The 24,073-nt window shown below is 45.9% G+C and overlaps 1 protein-coding gene across 3 annotated transcripts in view; it reads right to left on the bottom strand.

Moving 5' to 3' along the window:
* Positions 1-4,658: 4,658 nt before the first annotated feature.
* The window catches only part of FNIP1 (folliculin interacting protein 1), a 64,963-nt gene continuing 45,548 nt past the window's right edge, over positions 4,659-24,073 (bottom strand). For all 3 annotated transcript variants that reach the window (XM_021549546.3, XM_021549544.3, XM_021549545.3), the window contains 10 exons: positions 23,656-23,791; positions 22,928-23,129; positions 22,458-22,543; positions 16,202-16,348; positions 14,085-14,254; positions 11,345-12,770; positions 10,824-10,992; positions 9,125-9,322; positions 8,691-8,806; positions 4,659-7,875 (listed from right to left, as the gene is read on the bottom strand). In XM_021549546.3, the coding sequence (XP_021405221.1) occupies positions 7,797-7,875; positions 8,691-8,806; positions 9,125-9,322; positions 10,824-10,992; positions 11,345-12,770; positions 14,085-14,254; positions 16,202-16,348; positions 22,458-22,543; positions 22,928-23,129; positions 23,656-23,791 (2,729 nt within the window). In that variant the 3' untranslated portion in view covers positions 4,659-7,796. The remainder of the gene's footprint in view (positions 7,876-8,690; positions 8,807-9,124; positions 9,323-10,823; positions 10,993-11,344; positions 12,771-14,084; positions 14,255-16,201; positions 16,349-22,457; positions 22,544-22,927; positions 23,130-23,655; positions 23,792-24,073) is intronic.

A 24,073-nucleotide genomic window follows, 5' to 3' on the forward strand; every position in this document is an offset into this window, starting at 1 on the left:
CTCAAGGAAATGTTCTCACACTTCTTCCTCAGCCCAGCTACATGCACTTCCGTAAGAAACACTGTCTTAATTTTCAATGCCACTTTAAGGAAAATGTTTTCCATTAAGAACCTAGGACAAACTCCGTCTTCAGCTTTCCCACCTGGCTCCAGCACTGCCACCAGTGACACATTCACGTGTCCCAGAGCTGCAACTTCAGCCCATCCTGCTCGTGCAGGAAATAACGAGGAGAGCAGCATTGGTTGCGATTGCTCCAGCACAGCAGAGCCACCCACACATGATCTGCACAACCCCCCATTCCTCCTGAGTGCTTTTCCATAAGAAAACAGCAGGGCCTGTCCAACCACTGGAATCAAAGCTTATCTTAAGGAGTTAACAAAGAAGGAAAAACAAGTTCTAGATTAGACACTCTGGTTAGTGCTAGAAACTGAACAACGGGAGCAGGCAAAAGCACGGTGGTCGGAGAGTTTCACTCTATCAGAATTTTAGAAAGCACAGAACAGATGAAAGAAAGCTCCAAACCAAAACCACCAGCAATTAAACAATGTCTTTATGGGCTAAAAGGCAGCGGCCCGGGGATGGCCCTGATCTCTGGCACTGCGGCACCACAGGGCTCCCGTGCTGCCCTGTGACTTGTGCCAGAGAAGGGGCTCCCTCCAGTTCAAACAAGTTCTGTTTTTTTAAAGTGAAAAAGATGCGCCAGAGCAGGACACTTCCATACTGCCACCCCTCGTTCTTCCTTAAGATTTTTCTTGGCCTATAATTTCATTTCTGGGAAGCTTTATCTAGAGAAAAACTGTTACCAAGGGGCTGGGTTGCAGGTCCTTAAGGCAAACACCAAACTGAAAGCACGAAGGTGCAGTGAGAGCTGAACCACGGCACAAGTCCGCAGCAGCACTCGGACTGGGCGCTCCTCCCGCGGCCGGGGGCCTGGCCAAAGCGGGGGCACAGGCAGAGCAGCTGTGTCACAAGAAAAAGGCATCCGCTTATCGCCCGTGCTGCTTCGGAAATCGGGGACGCGCCTGCGGCCCAAACACTTCCTCTGGGATGTTGCAATGAGGGCCGCTGGCCGGGCCGGCACGGCTCCTCCGCGCGGCCCGGCGGCACTGAGCACCCGGACAGCCGCCTGGCTGTACCGCGGGGCTCCGAGAGGGAGCTCTGGGCAAAGCCGGCCGTGGAACAAAGCGAGCCCTCCGCCCAGCGCGCCCGGCAGGAAGCAGCCCCGCGGCCGGGCTCGCCCCGCCAACCCCCGGGCCGGTTGTTCCACCCGCAGCGCACCGCGGCACTGCCTGGGTGCCGAGGGGATCCGGGCACGGACTGCCCTGCCCGCAGCTGCGGCCAGCCGGGCACGGCTCGACCCAGCGCGGCTTGGAGCAGCAGCGCGGGGCCGGGGCGGCGCCCGGGCTGGCCTGGGCTGCGGCGCGCTGAGGGAAGGCGGGCCCGGGCCGCCGTGAGGGCAGCCGGACGCGGCTGTGCCTCACCGCCATGCGCTCCCCAGTGCTTTGGGCAGCCTCTCCTTATCACCGACATCCCAAACCGCCCGACCAGCTGCCTGCTTCACCTGCCTTTACTCCTGCTCCTTCTTGTGCCGTCACCACCGGCCACAGGCGTTAGGAGTTCTCTGGGCCCTGCTGCAGCTGGTTCCCTGGAGCTCAGGCACTGATCCCCACCCTCGGAGCAGAAGTCTTAAGCTCTAGCTGGGAACAAACAGCTGGAACACACAGAGGTTTAGAAATCAAATTCTGCCGCTGTACAAATATTTTTGGTAATGAAAATAAATACATGGGAGTAACGTGCTTCCTGCTATGCTTCTAGGAGGAGACGAGCTGCCAGAGAGCCTGGGAAGACCCAAGCGGGTGACATGTAGGTGACAGCTCACAAGAAGCTGTTCATTTCCAGAGGCCACACAACTGCCCAGCCTTGCAGGCCAGCAGGTGCTGAGGCAGAAAACGCTGCCCAGCAGCAGTCCCTCGGTGGAAGGAGAATCACAGCACCTCTCCTACACATAAACCCTCACTCCAGCTCTTCCACCAGGTTCCTGTGGGGACCCACAGCCCCGTGGGATGCTCCATGCTGGCACTTTCCGTGCCAGCTCTCACTCCTGTTCCTCGCTGCTGAGCTGCCTGTCTGTACTGTCAGTTCCTTCCCACTGACCACAGCAACAGGAAAATTAACCATCCCTTTTTGGGAGAGCTACCAGGCACATTGGGCACAGATGATTTACCTTCCAGCCCCTTTGCCAGAGACCTCTCAAAGCAAAGCAAAGCAAAGCAAAGCTGCTGGGGAATCAGGTTCTGCTCCAAAAGCCTGGACAGACCGCATAGGATTTGAACTTGTGTTTTTTTGGCAGTCAAAACAGAAAAGTGCTGCTTCCAGTAAAGAAGCATCTGCAGCCAGCATCAGCAACACTTTCTAAAACCTGAAGCACTGGTGTATTTAAATTTGCCTGTAGCAACAGCAAAGATGATCTTGTACAGGGGGAAGACAAGAAGGCTGCAGGGGTGCTGTGCAAAGCCTGTAACTGCTCCTGTACCACAAAATAAATGAGGGTATGGCTGGAACAGAATGTGCAAGCTGCAGCACATAAACAGAGATGTTCCTTGCAGCACAGAGACTCAGAAGTCACATGTGTCTCCATGCTCTCTGCTTACTTTTACCTCCAACTACCAGGCCACTACTTTTTAACAATAAACGTTTAAGAGAGAAGAAAGCAACAAGAGCTGTTAAGAGCTCTGTGCTTCTGTGCAACAAACACATCAAGCTGCTTCCCACCCCTGGATCCAGAAATTGCCCTGTGGTTACTTTAAGCCACACAGAAAATAATCATATCCTCTTCTGCAGACCCCTGGGAATAATGTGGGAGATGAGAGACGCCATGGTACTCGGGTGCCCGTGGCTTCCTTCCATCTTTGCCTCAGCTAAGTGAATTAGCTTTTGCTTCAGGAAAGTAAGAGAATTACAGAAAAGGAGTAACAATACATTAAAAATATTGGCTAGCAAGTGCTATGTCCCAGTTAGCTGGAAAGTTAAAAATGAAATCAATTCTGGGCATTAACATCAGCATTTTCTGGATGCTGCAGTGATTACACTGCTGAATTTACTGCTCACATCATCGCTGCCAAACACCCACACAGACACATGACTCCAAGCTACTCTTGCCATCCCCGTCAGGAGGACACCTCATGACCATCTACTCTGGTAACACAAAATTCTCTGCCCTCTGTCAGGTGCACTCAGCCCAAGAAGCCCTGCAGGAGGTCTGACAGTGCACATCTCAGTGCTCCATGGCAGAACTCCCAGCTAAAGCCGAGCATCTCCTGCTGCAGACTCTGCTGGAGCTGCCTGCTCAACTCCTTCAGTGCTGCTGTGGGGCTGCAGGATCTGCCTTGTGAATCCAGCGTGGAACAGTGCACCAGGCCAGCAATAACCCTCTGTGTTGTCAGTGTAAAGGGCAAGGGATCCTGTGTTAATTGCTTTTGTTGACTCACCCACATGGAGCACTGAGCCATTGAAGCAGTGTTATTTGGGATGCCAACAGAGAAGGCAGAGCCAGGGCACTTCATCCTGCGCACAGGGAAACCTCATGGTGGTATTACAGGACCAGTTTAAGCACCCAAGAGTCAGTTGTTGTGGCCTTCAGTCTTCTGAGAGAGGACAAATTCCATTCTTTCAGACACTCCCATCACGGGCATCCTTTTACAGGACTTGGCAGGTGCAAGTGGAAATCCTAGAAGGCCCCTGTGCTGTCTGGCTGTGCTGAATGTGGGACCCACAGTGTTCCCTGCCTGCAGCTGGTCACTGCAAGACAGGGCTTGGGGACACGAACCTCAGCTCGTCCCTCAGCTCATCCTGTACCTCACATGTGCAAGGGCACCTGGGCAGGTACCTACCAGGGCAGGAAACCACATACCATTTACAAAAAAGAAGAAGAAAACAGAAGGTTTTCAAAATAGAAGATGCAGTTGCTTCAGGCAAGGTTTCTGTCTTCTGCTTGTCCTTTTTCCATTCTTTGCAAACACGGGACCTTATTTAACCCAGATGCTTTAAAGCCTCATTTGTACACTCTGCTACATCTTCCTAATTGTTTTTCCTGTCATGTGATTATTACTTCACTTTTCCTGGCAGCACTGCTATCACAATTAGCTTAGATTCAATAAAACTTTACGAAGATTCCTCAATAACTTTCATTCCTGTGCAGTGGCCCAGAGAGACAGAGAAGGGATTGTACTCAGGCAGATGGGCACAAATACAGTGATAAACACAATGGCAAACACCTGTGTGGCAAACTTCCTTGCAGGTCACTTCAGGAATGAATATATGAACCAGTGGAAGACAATGGCTTTCTGTTTATGTTTGTTCACCTCACACAAAGTCAAGCATCGGTGCAGAGGATCAGGACCTCCCTCCTATCTCACTGCTGCCTTCTGGGGCCAACAACATTAACAGCTGAAGGGACAGCAAGTTCAATTACAAATTCTTGTTTGAAACAATTAATTCCTTATGAGATCCAAAATTCAAATAGCTGTAGCACTACCAAGTGCCAGAAACAATGTCCCAAAAAGGGGAGCTGAGAGGAGACAGGTGTCACATGTGAGATGGTTGACTCACCCACGGACTCATAGCACATGTCAAAAAAGGGACACATAAGGTACCAGAACTAAACTGACAACTGATACTGTATTTATTGCACAAATTTCCCCTAAAATTGGGAATGGTTATTATAATACAAGTGCACATCTTGGGAAATATATACAAAAACAGAAGAGATAACAAGTATGTACATTTTACCCAGCATTTTACAAGTACCATCATCTAAATAATTTAGAGAAAGCAAAAAATTGTCATAAAACATCTCTAAGAACTAACAGGGAAAACATATGCAAGGTGTAAAATCTGTTCTTTTAAACAGTTTTTTGTTCTTAGCAGCCCAGTGTTTGCCAATTGCAACAAAATCAAATTTGCTAATTTGTGTGCCTAGTATAATTAGGTTTCAGCCAGAAAATTAAGACATGTTAATAATGGAGATTGCGAGTAGTGGAAAAAACAAATCAAACATTAGTTTGCTATTCACATAAAAGAATAGTGATATATTTTAAAAAGTCAATTCTATATCCTGTAAAAATCCCTTTTTGTATTTAACAAACAGACATACGTACCACATTGTTCACGTACCCAAAAAGTTACCTCACAGGAAAACTTCCCATCACACAAGGGTTTTGGTTGTGTTCTGCCCACAATACTGCTGAGAGGTGGAGAGGGTGCTGCCATGCCAGGAGGGACTGGCACTGTGGGAGGATGACGAGGAAGCTGCATCCGTGGCTGCTCCGAGCACATCATTAATGCCATTACTGGCTGGTGTTGGGCAGAGAGCAGCAGGGCAGGTGCCACTCAACAGCCACCTCCTTCTCCTCTCACTGCAATACTCACTGCAAGCATGCAAGGGCCTTTCTGGAGAGTCAAACCCATTTCAAAGTGACCCCAACAATTTGTGCAATAAAGGCTCAAATGAGGACCAGTATTCTCCCTTAAGGGTCACTGAGCACAGTCCTGGGGGATGCCAGGGGGAGGGTGCAGCTGCCCAGCTCTCTGGGCATGTGCTGTGGATGAACTCATCCACGGAACCTCCCAAGGCACAGGCAGTAACCTCCTCTGCCAGCCCCAGCAGCAGAGACACAGCCAGGCCACTGCTGCCAGTCTATGCAGAGCATGGTATCCCAACTTCTGCCTATACCACACGCCCTAGCAAAGAGTTAAACATCCATGTTCTGAGTGCAATCCTATATTTCATTAGAAATGTGTTTACACAACTGGGCCCCTGTTTTGTGCTCATTCCAAAAGATAGATGTAATATAATTGTGTGGCAAGGAAAAGACATTTGAAAAATGGGAAAAACAAATCCTTGGATCACGTATTAAACACGAGGTTTTTTCCTGCAGCAGTCAGCATTAGATTTTATATACAAAAGTTTCCAATGACACTGCCTGTATTAATGTTGGGGTCACTTTCTGATGAAGACTCAGTCCTACATGGAAGGGAGATGTGGGTTTGCCACGTAGATCTCCCTGGAACAGAGTTTTAGGTGACATTCTAAATAGTACTGAAAAACTACTCCAGGTGAATCCTGGCCCCAGAGAAGGAAGGGAGGAGAGTTCTGTCACTGACAGAAGTGGGGCAGGGATATCTCCTACTGTTTTCAAGTTTATCAAATGGTTAAAAGAGATTTGTACTTAAAGTAATTCTGCAAACAACAATAGCAGGCATGCTGTACTATTGAAAAGATGATTACAGAATGACGTATTTATAGAAATTTTATAGAGTTTAGCGACCAAGTGAATACGTGTCTCCTACTTGTGTGAATAATCCATGAATTTCAATATACTAAACCTAATTGATGAAAACAGAAACTAAAAATCAGCAACATTAATTGGCTGCTAGGACAAATATGCAAAGCAAAGCCTAGAATGAAGTGTCCAGTTAAACTGAGGTAGTAGAGCCTTCAAAAACATAATCCACCTCCCACTGTCTATTTACATTACTTACACCAGGTTGGGTCCATCAGCTACTCGTACAGCTATTGTATATACAATGACAAACCAGTGATGGCTGAGAAAAAGAGAAATGCTGAGAATAAAATAAACAACATTTCCTGCTGGTAGTTACACGAGTGAGTAGAAAAGGGATAAGAGTCATCTGCAGCAAGGGTGTATTTGTCAAAAAAATAATTTGGATATTACTACACTATGGTGTAATCAATGTTCTTTTTTTTTTAGAACAGTTTTAAAAAATGTATCAATTAGTTACCTGAGCAATTAAGGGTAATAGTCTACTTATTTTGTCCCCAATGCTTTGGTACAATTATTTTTAGTTCATTATTTCAATAGCTGACTGACTGCTGTAAAAAGAATATGATGGTCCAAGATTTTATAGATCATAAAAAAGTTAGAGGTAATTGTCATGTCATTCTGGGGAACCCATGGGAAAATTACAGCCAACGTTCTCTTTAGATTATTTTTGTTTTTAACATTTTGATTACGTTGACGAAGAAAAGCATCATCTAGTATAAAGCAACATTTAAACATTATAAACATTTAATACTGGTTACAGCATCCAGCCAAGAATCTCCATTGCTAGTTTGTCTGTTGGCCTCTTCCTCTGTTCTCCCTGTTGCCCTCTGTCCCCCTCTATTTCCTCTTCACAGGAGAAAGATCATAAATAAACTCTGTAGCTGACTGTCATTAATAAGCTTCTTACAAAAAAAAACAGGCCTCTGCCCCGTTCTTCCTCTGGGAAGTATTCAGAATTGGGCTATGATGTGAAAAAGTAGAAGTTGTTTACAAATCATTGTAGCTTGAGAATTACAGATCCTAACGTGATCCTTATCAGCTGCAGCCTGGCTGAAGGCAGCTGCTCTCTTGTTCAGTTTATAAGGGATGATGGCATCACGTATTTCTCAGAGCAGTTCTTCCATTCCCAGTATAAGTCACAGTCAGCCATTGTCGCAGAAACTGCTAAAAAAATGCATCTCTTCAGCTTTGCTAAAATCTCCACTTTTCTCTGGCGGAAATCTTGGGTTTACTCAGTTTTCCTTTCTCCTTTCTTTATCTTTGTTTTTTAAATCGCTATGTGGGAGAGGAGAAGTCTCCAACTGTTTGCATGCCATGCAGTCATATATGGAGGTGCTGCAAGCTCAACAAGCAGTTTGTTTTACTTGCTGCAAAGAGAAAGGAGCCAGAACAAGTTGTCTTCCACTTTGTTTCCAGAGAGGCACGAAGTCAAAGTCTGCGGCCTCTGGCATTTTAAAGCAGGATCTGGGCAACATACGGAGAGTGAGTGCTCGCTACAGCTGCCAGCAAGGGGAGGTCGCTGGATTCAATCCTGGAAGGAAGCAGAAGAGTCATGTGTAATCCAAACTGAAATGTCACTGGGCTGAACACGTGTCAGAACCCACACTGCCTGCTCAAGCCCCAGCACTTGCACTTGGGCCATGGGCTACACACTGCAGCTGCCAGATTGCTCCTCCCAGCCCTCCAGATGTGCCTGCTCCCACAGTGTCAGCACTGCCTGAGCTCCCACCTGTCCGGTGGTTTTTAACAGGGCAAACAAACTGGTGAGGAAGCACATGGGGAAGGAAAATTCCTGCCTAACTTCAGAGTAAAGGGAATAATAGTTGGGGAACAAAGTACAGGAGCAGAGGACCAGCTAAAGCTGCCACATCCAGCACCACACGTGCTCTGTGTGCCTTCCTGCTCACGCTGCACTCCTCTGCAGGAAAACATGCTCAGAGCCTTCCTATAAACACCCCTTAAATATTAGCTCCTCTGCCCATGGCCCACACCCACAGAGAGGTATTATGTGCCTTACATGACACAGAGAGTGTTTCCTGCCATGTAGGGAAAGTCAACCTGGAGGAATCAGGTGCCCCATGCTGTTCAGTGACGACTGACCAACTAAGGAGGGCGTTTGATAAGCTCCGGAGTGCTGAGCCCATCTTCCTGCCCGCAGGGAAGCAGAAAGGCTGGGGGATCCTTGTGATTGAGCAATGCCTAAGGAGAAGCCTGAAGCCATGGGTAACTTAGGAGTTCCAGTCCCACTTAGGAATCCATTTCGCTGTGCTTAGGAACAAGCCCAGGCAGAGGGTATGGCACCAGGACACCCAGGGTAGCACTGCTGGGAGAAGTTTGTGACCATACCCCAGCACCATGCCCAGCTCCTTGACATGGACTCTCATCTGGCCCTTGAGATACTCAGACAGCATCTTGCTTTTGAAGTAGAGCTCCTGCAGCCGATCTTCCAGGTGCATCACACACTAAAAAAAGAAAAGGGAGTTGTGTCAGGGAGAAGACAGAACCAAACCAGAAAGCACACATCCCACACCCCTGTTCTGTGGCCATGTCTAGGTGAGATATTCTCTGTCAGGACTTCCATTTTTTAGCAGAAGCCTTTGATTACATGTTAAATCAAAATAAATGAGGCAGCTGTTTTGATTAGAGTGGTTTACAAACATCTACACCAGAAGTTGCACTGGCTATGAATACGAACACCAGGCAGAGCCTTACGTATCTCTAACCGTAAAGTTAAAGGGTGCTTCAAAACCATTGCCCTCGTGATTTCCATTTAGACTTACAAAGTTTGGAGATAAATTATGCTTGTAAAGCTGAAGAGTGGAATGAAGCAGGTTGGAGACGAGACTGGAGACTAACACTTCTTTTCCTAGTTTATTCTCAATCATTCGCCTCTGGCTACTGGCCACTTGCACCGTCCATTTGTCCGTGTCTGCAATAATGCAGACAGCTTCTGCAATGGGCTCGTCCAGAACAGGGTGCTAGGAACAAAAAATGAAGAGCAGATTCCCAAGAATGACAAATGACAGCAGTCTTTTCGCAAAACTTTTCACAGAAATATCCATTCTGGGTATTAAGACAGCATTGCTGGTTAGCAGGATAGCATCCCAGACACTGCTTCACCTAAAATACATCTGCCCACATTGCATTCCATCCATGAAACCAGCAGGGTTTTGAGAGCAAGGCACAGTCTTAGAAGGATAGTGGCTATTTTATCTTTTCTTACAGGCTTTAAAGCATGTCACTAGCTGACAGTTACATCTTTCTGGTATTTGATAAAGAGTTCTGACATATCCAAAGTGTATTTTAAACTCCTAAAACTGAAAGCACCAAAAATCCAGCTTGCTGTTTAATGTGGCTGTGCTAACGAGGTCAGATTATTCCCAGCTGTCACTGGTCTTCCTTCACAGGAGGCCAGCAGAGGGAGTTAGGAACCCAGTCTGTGCCTTGCCGTTCGCCCCTGCTGGTGTTCCACCTCTCCAAAGCCATGAAAAAGGGTTCAAAAAAGGGAGTATTTGGAAACTCACTGTCCTTCCCTAATAAATTTTATGGGTTGAACTATTAGCAATTATTTGCTTCCAGGGAGTCAGAAAGGGCATGCAGACAAGGACTGCAGGTCTAATGCACATTGTTGAAGTGAGAAGTAGAGAAAAGGGGACTTTCTGGAAGGTCTCAGGAAAGTGGCTGCTCACCAGTCTGTTTTTCCTTATTCTCTGGGGAATAAACTAGATGGAGCAGATGTCACACTTTCAGTGACATCCTGCTTTCTACTTCTTTCCTTGTAAAAGGGGGAGGAAATACCACATTTCTAGTCATGCCCCAGTTCATCTAGGGAAAAAAACTGCTGTGGAGGAAAGATTATCTCCAACACGTCAGAAGCACGAGTTCCCTTCAGGCCATTATCTTTACACTGGTTTCTCCTTTTCCAATGAGGATGGTGCTATTGGACACATGGACTACCATCCTAAAGAAGGAGCAATGTCTCCAAAATATTGAGCAATCATGAGGGAGAATACATTCTGCTGCACAAGCAGGAGCACATTGGTCAGACGTGCAGGGACAGAGCAGGGAGCAATGAGAGCTTCTGCAGCACTGCAGAAGGACTCTCTGCCCAGGAAGAGAGGCACAACCTCAGCAAATGGGCTTGTTTAACATCATTCCATCCTGCAGGGACACAATCATCAGCTTCCAAGCCTACAGGAGACAATGATACAGCTCAGCACTGAGATCCATCTTTTCAGAGCACAAGCCTCCCAGCTGGCTTCAGTGGGAGTCTGATCTTTCATGCTCCAAATTGCAGTGAAATATCCATGTTTTTCAGATACGTTAATTGAGAGCAGAGAAAAATTGGTGACCTGGGACTGCAGAAATCTGACAGGAGCTGTGACAGGAAATATTTCCACTTCCAGCAGGTTTGTACCTTCACAAACATTTATCTTTCCCTACTGTGAGAAATACATTTACCAAATATAGCTTAATTACCTGCACAGCATGAGACAAATCTGACACCAAACAGTGCCTCAGCTTTTCATCACTTCCTATTCCTTGCAAAACAAAGTCAGGGACGTAAGAGGAACAGTAGCCTCCTAGTAAGGATCTTCCAAAATTGGCAATACTGGGCTGGACAGAGTTGACTTCAACTAATTTTGACCTGCAAGAAAGGCATATCAAAGAGATGTACAACAGTAAACAGCAAATTCAGCTTACATAGGTTGCATTTCTACTTTTTTCGTATCTCTTCTAACTTGAAGTCAAGCACTTTTAAAAAAGGTTACAGTCAGCTTTTGCAGTCAGCTTATCATGGAAGCAGTGAATACAAGTCAAGATCACAATACACCATTAGTATTTTTTTCCAGACAACTGATCTCTCAATATTCCTCAATAATCAGCAAGCTCAAGAGACACTTTTCCAACCCCCGATGCCAAGTTAGGCTATAGCCCTCCAAATACATGGGAAGAGGCTCCATCTTTTTTAGGTTCTGTTAGTGCTGAACAGTACTTACCCAGGGAAGGGAATCTCATATTCCTCTGCCCAGTCTTCTTGCTCTCCTCCATAATAGTTACTGCCCAGTCTAGTTAGATCATGGCCTGTATCCTCACTCTCACTGTCACCCAGGGCACTGTCTGAACTCTCATTTCTTGGAATGTCCCAATCAATTCCCGGGGCCACTTTTTTCTCTATGTTTTCCCTGTCCCCATGGGGGACACGAATAGAGATTTTCTCTCTTTGGTCCTGCTCATTAAAGCAGTTTTTGTAGGTCTCTTGTCGAACAGAGTCCATAAATTTACAAAATTCACTAGGTGGTTTGCAAGCCTTTGTACACAGCTTTTTAGAAAATTCTAAACTACTGTTGTGAGCAAGAAGGTTTGCAGCTGCTTGCCCTGGAATATCATCAGTAGTCTGGGTTTCAACTGAACTGTCATCAGTGAAATATTCATCAAACAGACTCATGCTCTCAGCACTGTATGGGTTTGAGTTCCAGCTCTGATGCTCACTAGCAACTTGAGGAAAGGGTTCAGCTGTCCCACAGTCTCTATTTTGGTCCTCAACAGTTTGTTTAGCTTCACAGTTCTGATCAGCAGACACTCCTGCCTCCGCTGCTGGCGGGCTGTGATGCCTGGCAATTTGTTCCACTACTGCCTGACTCCTCAGTTCAATGTCTGAATCAGGTGACATGGAATCTCCGATGAGGAAAGTCACCTTTGTCTGAGCCTCGGCAGCACTGCATGGAAACGTGTCCATGAAGAGCTTATCGGGCGGCTTCTTCTCCACAGCAATGCCGGGTGTCCTTGTCCCACCTCCCGCCTGGCTGCCCGCCTCCAGCGCATCCTCCCTGCTCCACGTGCTGCCTGCTGCCTCCAAACAAGGCTCTGTCCCCACACATTTCTCGGGCGAAGCTGACCCTGTGCACACCACAGTCTCTAGTTTGGTATCCAGGCAGGGCCTTGGTTGTGTCACATCCACGGCATCTTCCTGGCCATCCTCAGGAACGATGGTTCTGTTCTCATCTGAAGAAGATTCCAGCTCTACCTTAGGAGTGCTTTGCAAGTCTTCTCTCTCTTGCTGTGCAACACCTTCTATGTTCTGTGCGAGGGAAATGGGACATTTGCAATATTTACAGCTGCAGTTGGGAGCTCTCATCTCTTCAGACTCAGTGGGTAGCAAGTTGCCCCTGTTCTTGTGCATTGTGACAAGCACATACTCAGACTCTTCCACTTCTCCTTTCTCCAGAGTGGTAGTGATAACAGTGCCAGGCATGACAATGGCCTCATCTTCCCCATTTTCCAAGAGGTGTGTCTCTTGAAGTTCAGAGCATCTGATGAAATAAGTGAGGAAATAAAGCAGCCTCTGGACCAGGTCATGTCTTTTGCCAACCACGACTGTTTTCGCTAATCTCACAGGTGATCCGATGGCCCCATAAAGGTCACCTAGGACAGGAAATTAAACACACAATTACTTGGCATCTTTGCAATAATTTATTCTTCTAACAGCCAGCTGTTGGGCCGCTTTTCAAAGACCAGATCTACAAGAGAGAAATACTAAAGCAGGAGAGTTACAAAAGTTATGCTGTATTTTGTTTTCAGTAAGAGAATCCCCAAGATGCTGTTGGTATGATCTGTAAGGTGAGCCACTGGTCAGGAGAACATCTGATCTCACCCATCAGTGAGCATTCACACCACCTCACTCTGGCTTTGGAGGCTCATCTCCTGGGATCCTTATACAGCCATGGGAGAGAGGAGAGGTAATCTGTGCCAAATTACCCTGGAAAGTCTGGAAAGTGGGCTGGACTTTTACCCACCAGAGAAAGCTGTAAAAGAAATAAACCTATGCCAGGAACGAGGACAAAAAGTGACCGTGGCAGATACATGGCTGAAGCCAACCTCCTTCTCTTCCCCTCCTTGAGTTCTGCTATGGGTTGGATGGGGTATTCTGGCTGTACTCAAGTCACCTGGGCAAGTGCCTGTGCCTGTGTGTTTTGGAGGTATTAGGGCACTGCATGACTGCAGGGCTGAGGGGACAAGGAGTCCTCTTGAAGGCCACACTAACCACAGTTGGTCCCTCAAGCCACAAGAGGCCTGAAATCAAGTTTTCTCACCAACACCCTGGCTGCTTCCACGTATACAATAATAGGACAACATCACAAAACCTTCCTTCCCTTCCCTAACCAAACTCTATGATTGAGTGTGTGTGCAGAGCAGGACAATCCGACCTCCCCTGCTCTTCTCTACTGGGCGATTATCAGACAGCATGACCAGCTATACCAGTGACTGGGCTCTGAGACCTTGCCTGGTGACTGCCAAGCTTTGATTTCATGTTCTGCTTCATTCTGTTGTATTTTAAACTTCTGATTGAAAGATGAGATTTCTTGTTTTTCTCATTCCAGAATGAGGTTTAGTGATAGTGGCATCCCAAAACATAAAAGCAGATTTTCCTTATAGGAGGAGGAGGACCAGAGGAGGCCTGGAATCCTTCACCAGCATCAGAGCAGGGAACCTTAAGGGACCCAACATAGAGGACTAAAGAGGCCTTTACTTTTTGGCTAACATTTTTTAATGGATAATGCCTTAAAAACTTAGAGCATAAAAAATGACAGTGACCACCTCTAAGCTTGAAACACACTTTTGTCTCATTTTGCATTAAAAATAAATAACTTAGGAGGGGAGTAAGCAGCATCATAAACCCTACCTCATGCACTCCCATTTCTGTAAAGCTGCTGGGGTTTAGAGGTATTTGCCACGTACCGAGCTGAGCCCATAGCGGGTTGTAGGGATGAGTTTTGGCCAGCATGTCCACACTCTGGGAAGAATGCTTCTCCAGGAAGATTCTTATTGGTGGCTGGCCATTGGGCATGACAGTGGGGACCCAGGCCAGGTGGTTCGTCAGCACTGCAGTCAGCAAAGCTGGTAAAAACCTGAAAGCAAAATGTTCAACATCGTTTTTCTTTTCCCAGATACACACTCAAGATGTTAAAGTGACAGCAGCTCTCATCTATATGGATCAAGGATTAAAGAAACAGCCTGACAAAATCAGCAGAGATCATCCCTTCAGTCTTGGTTCCTTGTGGAGAGAAAGAGTGGCTGGACCCTCCATCCCACCCTGGCAAAGCTCTTTTTAGAACACACATTTAAAGTAAAATGAAATACTTCAGCTTTGTGGCATCTCACTTACTCTGTTTTGCAATAATTTTAAGACTTCCTATTTTGCAAGTTTTATGTTGTAAAACATCTCAAAACCAATTATTTCATTCACTTTAAGAAAGCAGTGACACTGTGTGGCCCAAGGAGGGTCCAAAACCCCTAAGACTTGTGACTACAGATGAGAAGGAAGACTATTGCTACCAAATCTATAAAATAGCTGGGTGCTGTGTTCTTTCACCTACCTTTTGTGCAATTTCAGCCCATATGGCCGCTCCCTTTCAAAAATAACTCCCCCAAAGTTCTGTAGCTCAGCCAGAGAAGCTGTGTTCTTTTGCTGGCAAAACAGTTTTCACTAGCTAAGCAATTAAGGTGAAAAAACTTCCTGAAAAACATGAACTATCTGATTTACTGCAATGATAGAACATGGTTTCTGCTCTGTGGACTTTTCCCAGTCAGTTTTCCTGGCAGGAGTTTGGCCCAGGAGGCTCCACACACCAGCAAATGGTGCTAGTGGCCACAGTGGCTCACAGTGGAGAGGAAAAAAGCCAAATGTCTCAAAATAGTGTTATTTGAATAATTTACAAGCATCAGGAACCTCACAGCTTCTATGCAGCCACACTAGAGACAGTCAAAGGAGGAGAGGAGATTTAAAACTAGATTGGGAAGGATAAAGAGCTTAATTTTTCTCTGGTTTCCATCACTTAAAATTCTTATTATATTTAAAATAAAGAAAACAAACTCAAATAAATGACTGTTTAAATGTAAGGAACATGTGCAGGACTCAGAATGGATCAAAGGAGACAATCCCAGCAAAGGCCCTCCACTGAAGCAGGAACTGATCTCAAGAAAATACATCTGCACCCCTCACAACTCCCTGTGGGTTCTCCCTTGCCCTGGGGCAGGAGCAGGCAGAGCACAGTGACCACTGTCACACTGACCACTGTCACACTGACCACTGTCACACTGACCACTGTCACCTTCCCCTCAGGGGAGAGAAGAGAGGTCAAAGGTGGTGACAGAGCTGGAGGAGAGGAGCAGCAGCCCCTTCCCACCCTGCAGGGAGCAGTGCCCCTGACCAAACATCTGACCTGCTAGTGCCATTCCCACCCAAACTATGTCTGTGCTCTTTTTAGGACTTTAAAAAACTTCCCCTTCTCATGCCCTGGGGAAAGAGGATAAAGTATTGACAAAAGAAAGAGTGAATTTATCAGATTCTCCCCAGTTTATCAGGAACTTTCTTTCTCTGTTTTCAGCATCTGCTCACAGCTGGGGCCTGAGCCAGAGAGGTGAGTGAGCACTAAAGAGCACAGCAGTTCTTCAGTGGCATTTTAAAATGATTTAAGGTTTGAGAGCAATTTGTGGTCTGACAGTATTACACACACAGCTCTTTCTGAATGTATAATCCTGCTCATCATATGATAACTGATTCTGAAAGATAAGTTAATGTATTTTGTAAGGTATCTTCACCCCTTTCTAGATATCCACACACATCACACACTTCCTATGGACATGTTTCAGATGTTCAGCCTCTATCAAGATTTAGAGAATTGTGAAAAAGCAGGAACTTAACGAGATAATTTCTTATTAGTTTCAAAAATAAGGTATGTATGGATGGCCTTTTGATTCTTTGATTATCAGGATTTTAACAACTTACTTAAAATTTAGTTTGAAATATAAAGGCACAATCATATATGTAATTTAGAAACTAAAATCCACCATACTGATTTTTAGAAGCATTTTCCATCAAGAAAGTGAATTCCTTCATGAAGCGATGGCATAGCTGGTTTTTCTCTGGTGTCCCTGACATCATGGTGAGCCAGACAGGCTCCCCAATCCGTGGCATCGTGTAGAGATTGCAAATAGTTGTTCTAGAAAACAAAAGCAAAAAATCCAGGAGGTTAAAGGAAAAAACAAACAATCAAACAAACAAACCCAAACAAAAAACCCAAGAACCCTCAAAAAACCCAACCAAACAACAACAAAAAGTAGAAATCCCAGTTTAAAAGAATTCTGTGCAACCTTTTGATCATTTCTATCAGAAACAAAATTTCTCTTCAGCAAACATTATCCAAACCATGGTGTTCATTAAATAGTACAAATTCACCCTTTACCTCGGAGAGCTGAACCTCTCAGGCTCCTCCTGCATCCACCTGACCTGATCCCAAACTCAGCAACAATCCCTGTCACAAGTCAAGAGCTGCCCTACTCTCAATGAAGAAGGAATGGATCATTTCTTCTTGCTGCTATCTCCCTGCTTGTTCTTTATTTCATTTAAAATAAACTTCTGCTTTATTTATGACTAGGACAAGATTGTATGTATCTGACTTATAAAAATACCTTAACTTCCTCCTTGCTTTAAAAACTTGGTGTGTCTCCAGGCCAAACCTATGAAGTGTGGGTGTGTAGAGCAGAGAAGCAGTTCACATCTTTAGCTTTAAATAGAGAGTACGAGAGTCAAAGTCACCCTGTGGCTGTACCTATTACACACTCATCACATCCTTTTTGACTCTACAGAGGACAGTATATGTATGATGAAAAATTTGCTCTGCAGTAACATACCAGATTAAAATCCCTCAGATTACTGTTGAACTCCTCTAAAATATAAACAAGTTATAGTTCAGTTTTAACTACATTATGACACTATGGGAAGCTGTATTTTTAACACAGTAAAAATGTAAGCCTGAAAAAACCCAAAAGGACATGAGAAATGACTGATCAATTCAGGTTTCTCCCTGCCTAATGCACTACTTTTTCTAGGCAAAGTATTTTTGTTTTAAAGGGCAAAGATAAACATTACCCCATTATCCCTAGCACCACCCCTAATTTATAAAGATCTTATATCTTCTTTTTTTATAGATATAAAAACTTCTGAACTTTTATTATATCTTATATATCTTCTCTGGATATCATGGTCTCAGAATTTACAGACACTTTGAGAAGCAGGCAAACACGCTGGAGCAGCAGCTGCCAAATCTTCCCTGGTTTAGTGTTTGAAGTGAAACTCCCAGGAAGTGAGAGCTGCACGTCAGCAGCAGCAGCACAGCCCATCCCGCCCTGGGGAGGAGGGAGTCACCCCAGCTACTGCAGCCACTGGGCACAGAAGCAGCTGGGTGGTGAGCCCAGAGCTGCTCCCCAAAGGGCAACAGAGGTGACTGAGGTCACCAGGGCTGCTCCAGAAGGGAGAAGGTGAAGGGGCAGTGGCATTCTCTGCCTTAATTTTCCTACCATTTTTCATCAAATACAAAATCCATTCCCTGTGCTCACAACAGTCAAAATCAGCCCTGTCTTCTTCAAGGTTAGACCTTCAAATCCTCCACCTCCAGAAGCATGATGAGAGCACCACAAAAGAGTCAGTGTCCTGGAGAGGGGGGCAGCTGAGTTACCTCTGCACTCCCCAGCCCCCAGAGGCTTTGCTGTCTGCTGGTTCACTTTGGAGCAGCCTCACCAGCTGCTCCATGTCACCCTCTGCTGCTGGCGCTGTCCTGGGAGGAAAGCCCAGCCTGGTGACAGACCCAGGCACAAGTCCTGCCACCTGGAGTGGGGCACACAGCCAGGGACACCAGCCCTGCCTCTGGGCCACCAGAGGGTCTCCAGCAGCACAGAGTCGTGGGGTACTGGGAGTTCATTCGTCTGCAGGGGGCAAGCTGGGACTGGGGTGGGGTTATTAGGGGAAAGCTTTCTGTTCACAGCCCATTAATCGGAGTGGATGTTAAAGATGCCAAAAAAAAAAAAAAAAAGAAACCTCAAGTCCGAGGATCTCAAACTCAAGGAGTTTCAAAGCTGAAAACAAGTATGAAAACTTACACCCCCCAGACACAGCTGACCTGAGAAGCTGAACATAAACAGCACAACTTAACGTAAAATACAGTTTATTTCTCCAACCTATGCAAACTAACCCAAGCCAAACCTCTTGCAGCTCAGCTGTTTTGAAAAAAGAAACTACTTCTATACTAAAACCAACATATTAAAATACTTGTTTTCGTTGAAAAGATAGCCTGAGTCTTGTGATTCGTTATTTACTATTCTGGTAACCCTGGCTGCATCTGCAGCTGATAGTGTTTCCTCCGAGCCAGATCAGATTGCCCTGGCCCGTGGCCAGCAGGCATGTGACTGCAGTACAGGGAACCCTCCACGCCAGCCAAGGCAGCAATGGCACAGAGACCAAGGGCAAGGATTAACTGCTTCCCAGCTCTTCAAACACCCGGGGAAGGACTCTCCTGCCAGATAGCAAAGGGCAAAAACGAAAACAAAACAAAAAACCGACACGAAGAAACCTTCCTCAAACACTACTAGGGTAGTTAACTGGATTTTAAAAATAACAATCATTAAAAATCCCTTGGCCCCTCTCCTCTTGGCCATCTGCAGCAGCACCCCCTCCCCTCCCTCCCCACACACACCCCAGCATGTGAGGAAAGCTCAGTTAATGAGAGACTCTACTCTTTTGAGGGTTCCAGTACATTTAAATTGGTTTATATTTGGAAACGCCTCTGGGAGGCTGAACTCCAGCCTGGAGCTCCCAGGCACCTTGGCCCCAGCATCGAGCACAGGGGCAGAGGAGCCCCTCAGGAAACACCTTCACATCTCACAGCGTTCGAGAGCCAGTGAAGCCCAGCCTGGCCAAGCAAAAAGGAAGCCCTGAGCCAAGCCCAGCCCAACTCCTCTGGGGTCTGCCTGCCCTGTGGGCACAGGTGGCACCAAGGCCAGCAGCCCTGCTCCCACAGACACCACAGCACAGCTGCTCCCTGCCTCACCTCACCCACATACACCCCCCAACCACCCTCGAGTTCAGTACCAATTTTCAGTACCAATCCCAGACATCTTGCCCTGGTGCTGTACAAACCAAACGAGCCACACAGCTCCTCATGGATGAAAGCATCCTGCTGCAGCCCCCTTCCTCCCCAAGGAAAACACACTGACCCTCAGCACTGTGCACCCAGAGCTGCTCTGCTGTTTAGGAGCCACAATATAATGGCAAAGAAAGAAAATAATCAGTGGTTTATAAAGTTTAATTCACATACATTTGTTTCCTATCCCCACACTTTCCTTCCAAAGATGATTTTTCCTTAAAAAGGAACAGCAGAACAAAGGCAATCCCCACTGCAGGGAATGCAGGAGCAGGGCTCCCCCACAACTCAGTGCCCATGCTGGCACCACTGAGCACAATGCATCACTCAGCTCACAGCAGCATAAGCTGCTTAAAAATTACTGGCAGAAAATGGGATCAAATCTGTCTGCCAGAGAGCAGAGAGGTGTTTCCCCAGGCCCTGCGATCGGGGTTTCCTTGCCAGCCTGCGTTTGTGCCACACAGGTATTAGTCACATGCATAATCTGTGTTATCAATGTGCTGCGCTGGCCTCAGGGACTGGGGAGCCAAAATGTTTATGCAAGTACAGTAGCTTATTTCGAAAGTCATGTGTCTGCACAGCTGACATCCACAGAGAGTTCTAAGCCTCTAAGTCAAGTGTTAATAGCTAAACCCATCAGTGCTTTAGAAAATTAAAAATTGCTGTAAAGTGACTAATGATGCAAAGGTAAGCCTGGAGCTGGGCACCAAACTGATGGCAAATTTATCAACAGCCTCCATTTGCAGAAGCAGCCTGGGCCTTCAAGAGAAGGCAGCTTTGTTTTCCAACTTTGACCCAACTCCCTTTTTGCGGGCAGTGAAGTGACCTACAGCCACAGCCCCTTCCCTGCAGAGGACTCGGGTGGCAGATCAGCAGGGCAGCACATCCCCCATGCCCACTGCTCTGAGGTTATTCTGATCACCAGACAAGTGCACATCAGCTACTCTTGAGCACCTCTGAAAATCTGGGGGGTTTAAAGAAAAGCAAACAAAAAAATATTCTCCTTAAAACAACTAGACTGCAATGAGTTAAACCAGCAACAGGATTATATTTTAGAATCACCAACCCACTGAAGTCAACACCCTTCTTCCCTCCAGCACAATTTGCTAAGAGGACAGCAATCAACACAAGTCTCAGGTTCACTAAAGGACTGTCTCCTGACTTCCCCGTGACTTCAGTGGGAAAGGAGACACCTAAAGAGATAATAGTGTCCTAAATGGGTTTGCTGAATCTGTGCCAAAGCATCTTTGCATCCAGCCTTTGGTATTTAAATATACCTCTCTCTTCTTACCAGACACATCCTGCATTTCTTTGAAAAGCAAGGGGGTCTTGCATGTCACAGAAATGAGGATGACACACGCTCTTGCATCTTACAGGGGCACAAGGATCCTGCCTCAACTGGGGGCACCAGGTGTTGCCCACCTCTGAATGCAATCCCTTAAAAAAACCCAGCAAGACCCAATATTGCCAAAGGCTGCTGCCCCAGGAAATTAATTTCTATGAAATTATACTGGATTTAATTAACTTCATTGCACTATTAAAGAGCAATATTTATATCACCATGGAAACCTCTGCATAGAACTGGTGGTTACATGCTCCAAGTGCTGGTTATGCAATGGCCATGTCATGGGAATGATCCCAGCTCCTGGTGTGCAGTGAGTGCCAACCTGCCTGTGTCTGCTGGGACAGGGCTTTGTTCCTGAACCTGACCACAGCAGCCTTCCTCACCCCATCCCAGCTCAGCACTGCTGAGCGTCCCTCCAGGAGGGAAAGCCAGCACAGGAGATTTTGCCTCTGTTTTCAGGGTTTTTTTTCCTGCTTTTGACTTGGGACAGGTGTCCCTCCCCAATCCTCTGGAACTGTTTAACTTGGAAGGACAAAGGAGAATGGACAAAGTCCGCTGAGTATATCTTGAGGGGGGATGTTTTGGGAAGAAGGTTTGGAACACAGTTGGGGAGCTGGTGTTAACAGAGGGTGAGAAGGCACAGAAATGGCTCAGGGAGAGACCTGGGAGGAGAGACAGGGCAGAGCTGTGGGAGTGCAGGAATCATTGTGGCTGCTCCGAGTTGCTGAACTTGTCTCAGGCCCCTGGGCTGGATCAGCAGCTCCCAGCAGTCATGAGCTCCCTCTGCTCCCTCTCTTGGAACAGCTTATCCCATCCACCTCTCACCACAGGCCCACGTGCTCCCTCTTTTCTGCCTTCTGTCCCTACAGGACATATCCCTCTGCCCTTCCTTGTGACTGCCTGGAGGTGAGCTTCTAAAAAAATTAAAAATACACTGTGCCTTCGTCCTGCAGCACCACCTAATCCATGGCATTCAGGTAAGAAGTGAAATTGTAGAAAAATAAGTGAGCCCTCAGAATCCTTCTCTGTTCAGTAAAATACATCCTGATGTCAGAAATTTCTCTTTATAACATCAGAGAGCTGTCTTCAATAATGTCTCTAAAAAGTAGCTCTACAGTGGTTGTAAAAGGAAGCACCCGCCACTCCCAACTGAGAGGAGATGAATCACTCGAAACAGACGGATTTCATCTTAACTCCCTCCCCATGACTTCAACTGTGGAAAGAAAATACAGCTAAATGCCAGGGATGTGCTTATCTGTGTTACTTTGTATAATAACTGTTGAACAGAGAGGCTCTGCAGGTACCAATAGCCAGAGATTACAGCACTGCATTTGACTGTGGGAAAAGACAGCTCTCCCTCCTCCTAGCTGTTTTTCTGAAACGCCTTTAGAGCACAGCTGAGCGAGGGGTCAGCTTTGCTCACACATCAGGACAACACACACTAGAGGAGGATTTCCCTAACAGGGCTTTGCAATGCTTTTCCTCCTCTTGACAAGCAACAAAAGACTATTTAAGAGGTCACTGGGAGCTTCCTTATCACCTAAAGCACAAAAAATCCTGAATATCTGTGTCCTATTCACACAGGACTGATGGACACGCACACTTGGAAAAATCCAAAACCTCAGAAACATCCATTAGGATGGTTTGGTATCACCAGTCCTTTGCTGTACTAACTTTTGCAGAAGACTTTAGACATTTCAAGTTATTTATCCTGCACTATGAAGGTCTAAAACACACTCAAGTGCTTTTGAAGAAAGAGACAGGAAGGACAGGAGACATGGGGCTCACCTGAACTCATTTAGTGCATCCACAATTCTGTTATATGCCAAACTCCGCTGGCTGGCATCAGCTGATCTCCGACTCATTTTCATAGCCTTGAAAACAATCATTAAACAGATAAGTAACACAGAGCTACAGAAGCACAGAAAATGGAAAACCAAGTCATGTGTTTGACTTTATCTTTTGTTCAACTGATCATACAAGTAACTTTTTAAAGTGATAAAGTGACGGTCCAAGTGCCAACTTTCCTATCTAAGGGAAGACAGGTGAGGCACGTTTGCAGATTCTGCCTCTTTTGTGCTTTTCACCATTCAAGGCATAAAAGGGGTCCAAGTTTTAACTGCAGTGATGCAATTCCCACACCCAACATCAAGTTGATCCCACTTTTGTAACTAGCAACAAGAGTTAGAAATTAATCTGACAGGGCTGGGAGAACATACAGCAGTACAAGTGCAAGAAGCCAAAGCAACTGTATTTACCTGTTCTATTGCACTCTTCAGTTTGTTCATGTGACTCTCAAAAAGAGGGAAGTGTGAAAAAAAGAACTCGTTAAATTTATTGTTTTCATCTTCATCTCTTGAGAGTGAAAAAATAACCCCAATTGCTATCTTTTTCTTCCTAACAATTCCTGGGGTTGAACCAGAGCTGTCATCTGACAAGTTGAAGCTTTCATCCATGGACCTTGGAGAATGAAAAGGGAAAGTTAATGTAATCCACTGCTTAAAGTTGTACCTTGGTTTCCTGTGTGATTCAGTTCTTGAACATTTAACTTCAACAAATACCTTTTGCTTGAATGTGCTGTCAAATAATCATCTTTTATAACAACCCCTTTGTGATTTTTTACAAACAAATATTAGTTGATTCTGCAACCACAAAACTCTGGAACCAGATTCAAAGTGTTCATAGGATCAGAATATGGTATTCTAGTTCTCTCCCATTCCTGAAAAAATTTGTGTTTTGAGTACCATTTTAGGGCTTCTAATCCTCAAAAATACAGCCTACAGATTTACATGTTGCAGATGGATATCCAGTTAGTGAAAAAACAATGAACACCATTAGGAACAGAGACTAAAAAAGATCAGCCTAACTTACACCTCTGCAAATACCCCACTGAAAGCATCAGCAAGAGTAGATGTACATATGCAAGAGCAGAATCAGGCTGACAATGGTGTGTGGGCTGCAAGCAGCACTTCCATCCCCAGCTCACCATCGAGGGAAGACCCCGTTCTCCAGGCTGGTGGTCTGGCTGCGACGCCAGCGCCGCTGGTAGCTGCTGGCACAGCTCTTGTTGAACGAGGAGCCCGGAGATGGAAACGGAGTGATGAGCAGACTGCTAAGAGATGCTGCAAAAACAGGAGGAATAAAAATCTCTCCAGAAAAAAAGAGCATTTGGCATATAACACCAGCAACTAAACAAAGTCCCTTAAGACATACTGGTGTTGCTTCTCAAGTGTGTTCTCTTTTGCTTATCTATGTTTCTAATATAAAAATAACCAGTTTATAATGACATTAACAAGCCATACAAGCACAAGGGTGGGACAGTCCTGCTGATTTACATAATAGGTAATGCACAGGATGCACCTTGCCCAGCAACCTGAGTATCAGGAAATAAATTCCTTGTGGAA

The sequence above is a fragment of the Lonchura striata genome, chromosome 15 (assembly GCF_046129695.1).
Source record: "Lonchura striata isolate bLonStr1 chromosome 15, bLonStr1.mat, whole genome shotgun sequence".
Taxonomy (NCBI): domain Eukaryota; kingdom Metazoa; phylum Chordata; class Aves; order Passeriformes; family Estrildidae; genus Lonchura; species Lonchura striata.